The 14,139-nt window shown below is 39.7% G+C and overlaps 1 protein-coding gene across 2 annotated transcripts in view; it reads left to right on the plus strand.

The window, feature by feature from the left end:
- Window positions 1–14,139, plus strand: part of LARS2 (leucyl-tRNA synthetase 2, mitochondrial) — a 60,715-nt gene that overhangs the window by 17,971 nt on the left and 28,605 nt on the right. For both annotated transcript variants that reach the window (XM_057431617.1, XM_057431618.1), the window contains exons 8-13: window positions 3,404–3,511; window positions 4,992–5,151; window positions 8,128–8,232; window positions 10,717–10,832; window positions 11,733–12,016; window positions 13,364–13,462. In XM_057431617.1, the coding sequence (XP_057287600.1) occupies window positions 3,404–3,511; window positions 4,992–5,151; window positions 8,128–8,232; window positions 10,717–10,832; window positions 11,733–12,016; window positions 13,364–13,462 (872 nt within the window). The remainder of the gene's footprint in view (window positions 1–3,403; window positions 3,512–4,991; window positions 5,152–8,127; window positions 8,233–10,716; window positions 10,833–11,732; window positions 12,017–13,363; window positions 13,463–14,139) is intronic.

The following is a 14,139-nucleotide window of genomic DNA, read 5'->3' on the forward strand; positions in this document are numbered from 1 at the left end:
AAGATCATCCAGTTCCAGCACCCCTGCCATGGGCAGGGACACCTCACACTAAACCGTATCACCCAAGGCAATGTCCAGCCTGGCCTTGAACACCGCCAGGGATGGAGCATTCACATCTTTCCTGGGCAGCCCATTCCAGTGCCTCACCACCCTCATAGTAAAGAATTTCTTCCTTATATCCCGTCTAAACTTCCCCTGTTTAAGTTTTAACCCGTTACCCCTTGTCCTATCACTACCATAAATATGCGTGGACTATCCCTGGGTATGCATGTATATAAAAATTATAATTCCTGAAATCTAAGTAATTGGTATGGGATTAAGTTTCGAAGAAATCAAAAAGCATAAATTAAAGGTGGGTGAACTAATTCTGCATTCACACGTTGTCATCCCATATGTACCATCAAGTGCTCTTCTGCATATTTTAGGTGTCTAGCTGTGCAATCACTGAACTAGAAACTTGTTCACTTAGTCAACCTGTTGGACTTATGGGCATGGCATAAGCAGTGAAGATTCATTGGACCTTCTGGTTTACTTTATTTCATACCCTCTTTGATTTTCTGTAACTTAAAAAATTTTCCATGTTATTTAAACACTGGATTTTGTTATGAGCTCAACTTTTGATTGTGATGGAACAGTGTAGCTTCCACACCATTGGTTCTTCAACAAAATTTAGGGCTTTATGCTCTCTGAAGTGGAAGTATCAACTTCCTGTTTTATCTGGGTGGAGTTTTTATTCCATGTGAGCTTTCTTTGTGTTGAGACTTCAAGTACAGATTGAGAAAGCTATTCCCAAGGAAATACAAAAGTTCATCTTTGACCCTAATCTTTGATCTGTAGTGATAGGACAAGGGGTGATGGGTTCAAACTTAAACAGAGGAAGATTAGCTTAGATATAACAAAATACTTCTTTACTGTGTGGGTGGTGAGGCACTGGAATGGGTTGCCCAGGAAAGTTGTGAATGCTCCATTCCTGGCAGTGTTTAAGGTGTGGCTGGACAGAGCCTTGGGCGACATGGTCTAGTGGTGTCCCTATCCAAGGCCAGGGGATTGGAACTGGATGATCTTAAGGTCCTTTCCAACCCTAACTGTTCTATGATTCTGTGACCCTTTTCCTGAGCCTCAGATTCAAGTGAACAAATTTCCACCACCATCTAGGGAGAAGAAATCCAGGTCTCACACTAGGTCCATTCATAATAAAGATAAAAACTTTCTAAATCCTTCCCGATGCTTTGATTCTTCATACACAGCCAGCCAAGGTACTTCAGATGCATGTTTTCTGACTGTGCTGCCTGTTCTGTTCACCAGTACAACTTTTCTTGAATGCCTTTGCTGTTCAGAGACTTCACATATTTGTGCTTCTAATGATAAATGAGTACAACAGTTAGGTTCTTTATGGGCCTTGCTTCTCTTTTTCCTCGGTTGGTTGGGCTTACCATGAATGTGTGTGTAGTACCTTTTCTACAGTTATTTTCAGGCACCTGAAGGCTCAGGATGCTGCAGTAGTAGAAAGCATTTTTATCCAAGCTGGGCTCAGATGTTGAAGGTACTTAAAGTACACTTAGTGAATTTGCTAACCCTTCATTCTTCATGCAGGTCACCAGCTGGCAATAATGGCTGAATGTGTAGGCATACACTTCACTTTCTGCTTGGAGCATCCACAAATTATTGTTGTAACTATTTAACCTATTTATACTGCATATTGATGACATTGTTAGTCATCTGTGTTCCTCTCCTTCACCCATTTATCATTTCATGGTTTTTCCTATATCTCACAACCTGAATAAAAAGTAAGGGTAAATCTTCATTTGCAATGCTTAACTACTAGTCAAATAATAACAAGGACTTTTGTGATCAGTAATGGGCTGTGAAGTCATCTCCTGTGTTAAAGGAGTCAGTGTTTCATTCCTACACACACTATTTTTAGATATCTGTTGTGTCCAAATCTTCTGTGAATTTGCTTTGATTTCTTTATTGTTACTGCGCCAGCTCTTGAAATACAAAATGCAAACAAAGCAAGCAGTGTTGGCTCACATTGCACTTTACCATTGGCAATGGGTTCATTTCAAAGGGCAAAATATTGGCTGTGATTTAAACACCTAGCAGAAAGCATTTTGGTTGTGTGAAGTAAGAAAGTTGCCATGACCCCCTTTTTAAACTGTGAAGTACATCTGAAATGCTCTAGCAGCTATTTAGATTCAAGTGCAGTGCCTTAACTGATGGCGTTGTTATACAAATTGTTGTGTGTGCATTTAAGATGTTTAAGCCAAAATACTTAGTTGCTATGGTTACCCAAGTGAATCTGTAGGCAGATTCATTGGAAAAATCTATCTGGAAATGTTAGTATTTTCTGTGCATACCTGTAAATGGGTGTTATGGGTATTTTATGCAGTCAGCTGAGTCCTCAAATCGGAATCTGTAAGGCTAGTCTTTGCAGAGTCCCTGTTCTTGCTAAATTGATTTTATACAATATTTTTTCATATTTTACTTTTCAAAAATCATCCAAATAACTGAAAAATTATCTTTTTTTTTAACAAAATAAAGTAGAAACAACTTTGAAACCTCAAGTTTTTGCCTTAAATCATCTCAATTTTTTTCACAGCGACAAGTTAGTATATGTGTGTTTAATATAAATACTGGAGGAAGTGGCAGAGCCTACAGAATTCTGCCACTCTAATTGACCGTTGCCATGCAGATAGGTTTCTTCATTGTTTTTTTGTTTTCTGGTTGGGTTTTTTTGTCCAGACATTTAGAACACAAATCCTTCTCCTACTCTGTGGAATATGAGGAACTTGGAGGTTTCGCGTTGCTGACTTTGTGAATCATGGAATAACCAGGCTGGAAAAGCCCTTCAAGCTCACCCAGTCCAACCGTTCCCCAGAACTGCCAAGGCCACCACTAACCCATGGCTTACATCACCTCATGACTGAGGCCTCGTCTCCACGCTGTGTGAACACTTGTAGGGACGGTGACTGCAGCCCTGCCCTGGGCAGCCTGTTCCAATGCCTGAGCACCCTCTGGGGAAGGAATTGTTCCTCAGCTCCATCTAAACCTGCCCTGGTGCAGCTTGAGGCCGTTTCCTCTTGTCCTGTCCCTTGTTCCTTGGGAGCAGAGACCGACCCCACCTCACTACAACCTCCTGTCAGGCAGTTGTAGGGAGGGATCAGGTCCTCTCTGAGCCTTCTCCAGACTGAACCCCCCAGGTCCCTCAGCCTCTCCTCACAGGACTTGTTCTCTAAACCCTTCTGAATACCTCTGAATTTGCATCAGCAGCAGTATAAGAATACCTCATCCTATGTTTTTTCCAGGACCTTATCATTTTACTGTTAGTTACAGTTAAAACCACAGTCTTAATTTGTATGCTTACAAAAGCTGAACGTCCTCATTCTTTCTTTTTTTGCGTCAGGCTATGTTTGATGCTTTGTCCGACCTCCCTGAGTGGTACGGTATAAAAGAAATGCAAGCAAATTGGATAGGTGATTGTGTTGGATGCTTTCTTGACTTCTTGCTAAAGGTGAGTCAAATTTCAATGAAGCTGTCTTGGTTGGGCTAATCACAGCCCCTAAAATGTATGATGGAAATGGATTTTCAGATCTAGATAGCTTGAAACGTACTAAAAGAGATTAATTTACGTTCATGCCCACACCAGCACAGATTCCTGAAGAACACCAGTTGTGGGTTTAAGAGATACTCCCTGCTACCCTCTTTTAGGAAGGGTTTGTGTTCAGGTGCAACATCAGATGCAAATTGGCTGTGTGTATTTATGCCAACTAATACTAAAAGCCAGGACATTTAGGGGAGTAGTGCCAAGAGCGGTATCAAATGGCATTGCACAAATCAGCTGGATCCTAGTTGGGCTTTCTCTCCTCTGCACAGCACCTTCTGTGTCAGATCCGGGCTGACCTCAGGTAAGTCACTTTACTTACATTTGTCCATTATTTCATTTACTACATAATTATTTCAATTACTACATAATTAAAATGATGAAAACCAGTCAGTTAGGTAGTGATGGACCTACAGAGAAGTCTAGGTAGAAAGAAAGGAGAGGAAGGAAAAAGAAACCTTAAAAAGCTTATAGTTATCTACAGAAGGACTTCAGATTTTCCCATTTTTCTTAAGGGATGCAAAAGGCTTCTTGAATATGATCATGACAAAAGAGATTTTCAGAGACCCTGATGGAATTTCAGCCCTTGTGCTTCAAAGCTTTATTGTGCTTATTTTACTCTGCTCAAATGTTTTAGAGTTAACTCCTTATTTTAAAATACTGAATTTTGGGGAACTTCAAATAGAGACAGCTTAAATGTTCTTAATACCTCTGAATTGTACACTGCTAGGTGCATTTTTGTATTTAAGTTGGTTTAACAGTTGTTTCTAAAAAAGGTGTATAAATGTTTTGTAGAAAAATCTCTAAGACCACGATAAGCTCCACAGTTAGTTGACCTAAAATATAAAGCCTGTTGATAGTAATTTGCCAGGAGGTAATTCTTAAGCAGTCTTGTAAGTTTATTGCCTATAATTTTTGTCCAGTTGTTTTAATGTTCTGCCACCTTTTATTATTCTTGTATGTAAGTTGCAGCATTGACTTCACCAGAGAAGTGTAGTGGGAAGCCTGGTAACTGGCAACATCTGAAATCCTCTTTAGATTTCAGAGGTAACATAATTTCTGTTTCTTGGAAACAAGGCATGCATATTAAAAGTGAATAGGATTTCAGGTTACTTAACTAAGGATTGAATCTAGCTCAGTAGCACAACGTAATATTACATATGATTTTAGAAAGAAAAAATGTAGATGTTTTTGGATAAATTGAGGCAAGGCTGCAAAGGAACTTTCTCAAGGTTTGATTCTGGAAACTCCCTGTAGTGGGAATGCATCTGGCTCCGATACTGAGAACTGTCTCTTTCTGTAGAGTGATGTAGATTTGTTAAATGTATAAAAAGGAAGGGGAATCTAAAACCACTGCACTTCCAATGGGAAATTTTCTGCTCTTTTTCAGGTTGATGGCAAAGTAACAGGAGAGAAGCTAGCAGCTTACACCTATACACCTGAAGCTATTTATGGAGCTTCTCATTTATATATCTTACCAACTCACAGACTATTGCATGGGAATAGCAGTCTCAAGGAAGTCTTCCAGAGGGAGTTCATCCCAGGGAAAGGTGATATTTTTCTCATACAGCATTATTCTATGATTCTATGATTTTATGATTCTAATTTTAAAGGATGATCTTCAGACAGTGTGTGTCAGTCTGAGCAGGAGTTGTTCTTGTTGAGAAGAACAGGTCTTTTGATTCTTTGTATATGTCAAACTGGATCACATCCGCCTGTCCTGGCTACAGGTGTGTTAAGAGCAGCTATGTTAGAAGTCATCCTTTTATAATAGCTCTAACGCTTCGTAGTATATAAAAGCAATGGAACAGATTCTTGTTTCCTCATGTACCAGAAGTGAGTAGTCAAGCTCTGTGTCAGCATGCTGGAAAATCTCACAGCCATATGGTAACTATTCACTTGCACAAAAACAGCAGAACCAACTCTTGCACCAATCATGATCTCATCGTGTCGTAGGGAATATAAGAGGGCAGTAGATCACTAAAGCATAGTGAAGTGGATCGTTGATAGATAGCAAAATAATACTCTGCTGTGCAAATCCTTGGTTAATACAAGACTAATGGAGTAAATTCAGAGTATCTGTATGGCAGGTCATGGCTTGTGCAGAGGATACAAGTAAGTGGTAATTCTTTAACTGGTTTCCTGAAACCTCCTACCACCAATTCTGCATGTCAGCAACAATGGAGCAGGAATCTTGTGGGAAATTGTGGTGGTTGCACAGAACCTGCTTTATTCATTTCTGTATCCTTAAAGTTTGCTTGCTAGCAGAAAGAAATGGAGGCTGAATGTGTTGAGTACAAAGAGCCTTTGTCTCAGAGCTGAGCAGAGGTTGAAGAATTCTTGTTAAGAAATAAAGGGACAAATTTGCAGTTCTTAGAGTTCAGCCAAATCAAAGCACTAACCAGAGAAACACGTATCTATACATGTGCCTGCATCATTGTTGGGTCTTGTGCTTTAGCCAAACCGCGCAAGTGCAAAACTTGGTTTTAGTAAGGACAGTAGTGTATTTTTTATATATTGTTTTTTCATGGAAACACTTGGAAAAGCTTTTTTGTGTCTATTAACAATAAAGTTCACCTTTTGGTTGAGCTAAATTAAGAAATTCTCATTCAGAATAGTGACAGTTGCAAGCCCTTGAAAAAGAGGCACAATTCTAGTAACTCTGCTATTGCTGTGGGCTCCTTCTACTTGTAAATACACTTATGACTTCTTCAGTTGAAATTGGAGGACTTTTCTTACTATTTCTTGAGCATTTCAGAGGCACAGAGTGGTATTTTCCAAAGAAGAGAACACAAGGAGAAGAATTTCTGCATGGACTTTCAGATTTGCATTTCAGCCATGGGACATATGAAGGCATAACAATGGCAATTAAGTAAAAAAGAGATTTTTGGATGGCTTTGAATAGGCCTTATTTTCACATTAATCAAGATTCTGGACAAAAATTCGCCAGTAACATTAACATTTTAATGTAATTGATTATAATTATTTTCTTTTCAACAGGATAGTCTTGCAACTCCTCTTCTTCACTGTGTTCTCATTTAAATAATTAGGAAGGTATGTTTTCATATTTTCTAGGAGAGGAAAAGAAAAGCTGTTGTATGGCAAAGTAACTTGAAGTTCTAATACCTTACTCTTAGGCTAAAAGAGAGAGCTGCACTCTATAATCACTTATATAGAGATGAGCAACCAGTTTTCAAACATTCAGGTTTTCAGCCTAGAAAAATGTATGTAAATTTAGAGTCTGGTAAGTCTAGCTTTGAAAGCATGAGGTGTCTGCAATAATGAACAACCTAAGGGCCGAATGTTTATCTAGTTAAATACTACGCATACATGCTTTTACATTTATAACTGTAGTATCATCTCTTTGCAGCTATTATAATAAAGATGTGAGGAAATGAGCAGAAGGAAGAGTGCCTTCATAAACTGGAGTTATTTTGGGTTCCAGCATAACATCAAAATTATTTCTAGGTGGAAGAGAGAAGTTATGTTTAAGAGCAGACTGTCCTGCCTGCTCAGCTTCCTGTTCAGGAGGCTTTTGAAAGAGTGAAATGATTCCTTTTGTACTTTTTTAAGCAAAGGAAAGGAGCTCTGTGCACTGATTTGAACGTGAGAGATTTTCTCTAGAATATGGATATCTCAGACACCTGAAATTTGAAAAAGTAGTAATCACAAATAAATACATCATTTATGTTAAGAGTGATGGGATACAGTAGCCCTGTTCTCTACAAAGCTGTTACTATGCTTCAAGCAGCTTTTATGCGTTGCAGTACAAGCCTAAGGCGTTCCTTAGCTCAGCTATGAAGATAGGTGAAAAGAAGCTCTTAGCAGTCTGTATGGCGATTATTTTAATTATAATCAACTTAAAGGCACCAAAAAACTCAGAAACAAATCAAAATCTGGAGGTTGAATCCTCAAAACTTGGAGCATTCAGATTTGATTTTCTTCTTGCTGAGCCACCCTAGCTATGCATGGTAAATCAATTCCGGTTTACCACAGTTCTCATCCTTGATTCTCTTCTCCTGTCTCTCCCCTTCCTTGTGGACATATTCTCATCTCTAATATGAATATTCTGTTTGGAAATCAGTAGATTAGTTGGTTGGGTTTTATCACCCTGGTCAATAGTTCTCATGCTTTGTAGTTCTTTTGTAAGAAGATAGGTGCTCCCCTTCAGTTTCATCTGAATGACTGGATTTATTTTTTGCATAATTTTGTGGTAATGCATTTTAATAAATAACTCAGGGCTTACTAGAGCAAATTCATACAACCTTGCAGCAGGCCTGCATTCGGGTCAAGGACTCAATTTTTTCATTTTAATCCAGATCTTCCTCTGTTTTTTTCAGGTATTTGTTATAAGCATGAGTTTTTTTAGAAATGTGATTAGGCTTTTCATTTTCTTTCTTTTTGAAACAAAAAAGTAATTTGAATTTCATGCATGTTTAAGATGAACTGAGCTCTAACAGTAAGTCATGTTCTTAGCCTGTCATCTATCGTATCTTGCTTACCGCAATCATTCCATTTGTTTTCAGACTCGCTCACTTCAGTGACAGCTGTGAATTTGCTCACCCATCAAGAGATTCCTGTAGTCATCTCAGCAAAACCCAATTTTGAGAATTATCTTGATACTAAAATAGGTATGTGACAATTAATCTGTAAGTGGAGTAGTATAGTTTTCAGTTGCTGTGTTGGAGCACAGGATACTGTAAATCTTTGGACACGGCAGCTCTCTTCTGGACTTTGGAACTCTGTTCTTCATTCCTATTCTTCGTTAATGAAGAAGGAAGGGAAAAGTAGTTATGTGGAATCTATGCAGGGGGAGAAGAGATTTACAGGATGATAAATTTTAATGGAAATATTATAAAATTAGGACATTTAATGAGCTGAATTTGAGGATCTGCATATCTTAAGAAGGTTGATTACCCACAGTGTGCATGCATTTGGCTGTCTCTCGCTGTCCTTAATCAAAAGAGAGCAGCATCGTTGTTTCATGTAAGTATTTTGCGAACAACCCAGACTTCTAGCTCAGTTTGTGTCTTATGCTCTACACAAACTCTGTATCCATGTATCTCTTTCTAACTAAAATTGTACTAACTTCTAAAAATGGTGTCTATTTTAATCTACACCCGCTGAGCTTTTTGATTACTCTTGCGTTTTGCTATGGTCTTACAGGCAATGTTCTGTAGCAGTCCTAATCAGAAACAGTTCTCTATTTTCCCCTTTTCCACTACCTTCCTTATCCCTTAACCCCATTATGTTGTGTCCCTGTTGATAACTTCTTTCCTGCTCTGGAACTGCTACTTGCTTTTGTACACCAGTGCCAATATTGGTTGCCCCTGCACAACAACTGGACTGAAGGGAAGTTGTGAATGCTCCATCCCTGGCGGCGTTCAAGGCCAGGTTGGACAGAGCCTTGGGTAGCATGGTTTAGTGGGAGGTGTCCCTGCCCATGGCAGGGGGGGTGGAACTGGATGGTCTTGGGGTCCTTTCCAACCCTAACTATTCTATGATTCTATGAATAAAACCAGCTGACTGTTCAAAAATGTCTTGGATGACCCTCACAACACTGACGGAAATTCTCCACTTGGGCTGTGGACCTTACTTATAACACGCTTGCATCTTACACTTCAGAAATGAATCTGGTTTTAGAACCAGAATGTTTCCTCATGTAAGAGAAACCAAGTAATTGAGATACCTAACCTTTTTTTTCATTAAAAGCTTCCAGCTTGCTCACTGGCACATACCTTGGCCTTATGTCTGTTGGTAACAGCCCAGCTCTTCCCAGGAAGTTCTGGCTGCCAGCTGTTGAGCTTTGCAAATGTACATAAATAGCATCATCTTTTCAAATGAAGAAAGACCAAAAGTGGGACCTGCTTTTTCCCATTTGTAGAGCAGATTGTGAAGCCACCTATTGCAGGCTGCAGGGCTCTCTGACAAATGAAGACAGATACCTACATTATTCTGTAATAGGGCCTTGAAATGGTGAGAGCCATTTCCATTATAGTTAAGGAGTTTCACAGGGGAGTTTTCCTTAGTTCTCTGCTTCCAAACTTCCATATATTGACAGAGTTAATATATAGCAGGCATTTAATTGCCTGAACAAAGATGATTGTTAAACTGGTTTTGAATGAAGTTGTTGTGTGTTAATAATTCTAAGGGGCTCAGCAATATTTTAAGAGGTTTTCTCTGTAGTTTTCACTGGCTTAATGTTGGCATTAGCTTGTTGGAATAAGTATCTTTGCCTTTTAAAGATGGCAGAATTGTGGAGGATTGTTCCAAGTGTTTCCCTAAAAGGAAAAAATATGCAGAAGGATTTATCTCTGTGGAAAAATAACCAACTGTTAGTATCTCAATGTTGTTTTAGATTACACATGATAATAAAGGTAAGAAATTTCTTAACTCACCCTGAAAGAGTGTCCTCTAAAGTAGAACTATGTATGACAGTCCCAAATAATAAGATGCAAAGGGAAAGATAGCATCAGGGCCCTTAAGGACTGTCTTTATATAACTAACTTGGACAGCAGTAAGAAGTGCTCTCAATTGTTAGTTTCTGAACAGAAAATTAACCATATTTGAGTTATTTTCCTGAGTTTATAAACAAATCCTGTCTTTTATAATGAGTTAAAGGGATAGCAATGTAGAGACTGTGTTGCGATACATCTTCATAAACTAAGAAAGTAGAAGTGAAATTTCCTGTTGAAACAAGAGGACTGTTTCAGCTGGTATGTTTCTTGTAGTAGCAAATAGGATTCAAATTTGTATTATTTAAATACATAATGTTTATGTAATATAATTATTGAATATTTTATTATTTCTCCAGATTTTGTAGCTTTATTTTTAGGCTTTTTTGGAACCATCAAATTTTCAGCCGTTTCTGAGGTAGGACATTAATGAGCATTTGGATTACAGAGAAACTGAGAAAATGTGTTTCTAATTATTGCTTTAATTTCATTGCTTAAAGAACATGAAAACATTTTTATTGTTCTTAGACTTTCGAAATCCCTTGGGCAAACGTAAGTCATTATAGAGTGTCACTGAAATCAAATGTTCTGTCATCAAACTGATGATTGATATCCATGTTAGTCAATCCCAGAAGTGATTCATTTTTCCTCCCCTCCTAGGAATTCCTAGTACTAGTGCAGAAGATGCTGCAGTTGCTAAGAATCTGGGCATTTCTTTTACTGAAGTCATTGAGACATTGCCAGGTAGTTTGGAGAAAGTCATTAATTCTGCAGAGGTGGGTATACAAGTATGGAGTTCTTTCCAACTTGACGCAAACTGAATGTTTTCTCAAGAGTGCCAAATACTTTGTGTGATTAAAGGGATTTATTTTTTTGTTTGAGAATCGAGCCAGGGTTATGCTACCAAATTTCTAGGAATAATTTAGTGATGAAATATGTTGGCTCTTTTGTAGCAATAAAATGAGTTTTCCTTTTGTACAAGAGGGGAATGTATGTTATTGGACTGAGTTTCAAAATGGAAACTGAATGATTAAACCCACATTAAAAGTTGATTCTTATTTCATTGTCTCAATAGATTTTTAAGTTAACATATTAGCCCTGTTTCCATGCATTCACTGAAATGTGGTATAAGCCTTTATGTTAACATATCTGCCTGAAGTGACATAAATCTTACTTTTAAACAAGATGTGTTATTGCTCTTGGAAGAATGCATTTGATAGCACACACAAAGCTCATGTTCTCTTACATGACAGGTAGGGCCTAAGGAGTTAAGATGTATGCGAAAGCAAGAATAGAAAAACCTGAAACAAACACAGGAGAAAGGAAGCTGTTTTACCATTTGCATTTCCTCAGTTTCCACCCTGTGCTGGTGATACTCTGGAAGTTTCAACACAGAGCAGTTGATTACAAGTATCAGCAGTAAATGCAAATATCTGCCAATAAGGGCTGAAGGGGTCTGCGGGACTCCCAGCCTTGTTCTGTTCAGACCATCAAGAGCATTATCTACTAGCAAAGGGGTTTAAATGAATAGCTGGTATGTGAATAGTCTCTTGGAGAGAGACTGTAGTTGGAAGGGGGAAATTATATGAGGCTCATAAAGTTTGACTCGCAGAAATTGCATTTGTGACCTTGTTCTTGCATGTTCACTGACACTGCTTCTCTGTGGTTTTCATCAGATCACAGGCATGACTCGGCAGGAGGCTCTAAAAGCTATTACCCAGCAGGCCAGAAAGAAAGGAATAGGTGGAGACCTAACAAGTGACAAATTAAGAGACTGGTTAATATCTCGACAGCGGTACTGGGGAACACCTATTCCTATCATTCACTGCCAGACATGTGGTACTGTCCCTGTACCTTATGAAGACTTACCTGTGGTGTTGCCCAATGTCACCACCTTCACAGGAAAGGGAGCCTCACCTTTAGAAACAGCTCCAGAATGGGTGAACTGTTCCTGCCCGAGGTAAGCCAGTGCTGCATGGAATGCAAACTGGGAGAGATCGCTTCGTACTTGCCTGTTTCTTGTGCTCACCACTCTGAGAGAGGATACCACTCCAGAGTGATCTTTAGTCTGACCCACCATAGGGTCCTTTTTATAACAGACACCCACTGCTATTTCTTCATAAGCAAGCTGAAGCAAAGTTCCCTGTTCTTAAGAAAACAGTGAAAACAGATTTTCTCCTGTGCCTCCTATTTCTCAACAGTATTTCTCATTTCATTTACTACAATAATTCTCATTATCTTTCACCAGCAGAGTTCATATAAACCTTCCTTTTATTAAAGAAACTAGCATCATGTTCATTTTCTTAGCAACAGTCGAGCAATAAAGCGTTTCCTATGCTATGTTTCTTTATCATGAAGTATCACATTCACTGTATAAATGACAACATGTAATTCAGATTGGAGGAGATAGCATTTCGTCAGTGCTGTAATCTTTATTGTTTGTAGTCCAGCTGTTTAAGAAATAAAACAGCCTAAAGTAGGAGAGAGATCAGTTGCCTAATCTTGAAAGCTCCTTAGATACTGTGTGCACTGGAGTTTGCGTACAGGTTCTGCAGAAAGAACTGGTAGAAGTTTTTGTCCCAGAGAAGTTTTTCATCAGCAGTGCAATGTAATGCTGCTGCTTTTTAATATTAAAGCCTGCCTTCCAGATGGATGAATGTCTAAGGAGTATCTTTTTGGATAGTATGCAGGTGACTGTGCTCTACTTACTTTTGCTAAGTGTTCTGGAATAGGAGAGTGATGTGCAGGCAACTGTTGTAGACAAGTTTTTGTTGTACCTTCTCACAAAGACTTTTGACAAGGACATGTAGTGACAAGACAAGAGGGAATGGCTTTAAACTGACAGAGAGGTGATTGAGATGAGATCACAGGCAGAAGTTCTTCCCTGTGAGAGTGCTGAGGCGCTGGCACAGAGTGCCCAGAGAAGCTGTGGCTGCCCCATCCCTGGCAGTGTTCAAGGGCAGGTTGGACACAGGGGCTTGGAGCAACATGCTCTAGCAGAAGGTGTCCCTGACCATGGCAGGGGGTTGGAACTGGATGATCTTTAAGGTCCCTTCCAACCAGAGCCCATTCTATGATAGTTGTTCAGGCTTCTTTTTGGTTGCATTTTGTTTGATTTGGGAGGGAGAGGGAAGGAGAGATGGCCCTGTTGCTAGTGTTGGACTTTTTCTGAGCTTGTGACTTTTCAGACTGATCAGACCACTTCAAACTAGATGTCTTCATGACCACTCTGTACACAGTTGTTTGGGTTCTTTCCCCAAGCTTTTCACTTATCTAAATATAGCTTTTCTCCTTCTCTCTTGCTCAGGTGTAAGGCAGTGGCACGGCGAGAAGTCGACACCATGGATACATTTGTGGATTCGGCTTGGTACTACCTGAGGTACACAGACCCTCACAACACAGAGAGGTGAGGGCCACAGGCACAGGGCTGGTTGGGGGAAAGTCACTTCACAGAGTATAAGGGAAGGAAGAGGCCAGGCACTCTGATGCTTCTGGCTTCTAACTGCCTTTGGTAGGAGACTGCATAAACCCCTGTGCTACCCCAGTTTTGTGCGTGCCCTCCGGCCTAAGCACAGCACAGGGGAGACTAGGAGCTGCTCTACAAAAGTGGCCTTTGGTTGCTTCCATGCCAGGAGATCTACAAGATCAGGATGTATAGGTGCAACTGTGTAAGCACAGGAGCTACAGGGCAAGGGGCAGAAGTTTGCATGAGAGAGCACAGAGGAAATGTTCAGCTGAAGAGCTAAAGATTGTCCTTAGTGGAGGGTTCCATGAAGAATGATAGCCTCCCACGACTCTCAGAGAATGTAGTTAGTTGTGTGGACTGTGCCCTCCCTAGCAATGCACTGAGTGGTTCAATATGTGGACAGACAGTGCTTTTCCACCAGTTAGAAGAGGAATAGTCCACTGTAACACCCAGCTGCCAAGAACAGCACCTTCATTTCTCTCCTCCTGAACTCTAGGAACTTGCTACTTCCTCATACACAGGCCTAAAGCAAAGTGGCATCGCAGCAGGCTCCTCCTGTGTCGGCACTTCTACTGAATGCATAAATAATAAAAGGATGTTTTTCATATGCTGGGTAT

This window comes from Pezoporus wallicus, unplaced genomic scaffold (assembly GCF_028554395.1).
Source record: "Pezoporus wallicus isolate ANWC-B61680 ecotype Strahan unplaced genomic scaffold, APGP_CSIRO_Pwel_v1 scaffold_11491, whole genome shotgun sequence".
Lineage (NCBI taxonomy): Eukaryota > Metazoa > Chordata > Aves > Psittaciformes > Psittacidae > Pezoporus > Pezoporus wallicus.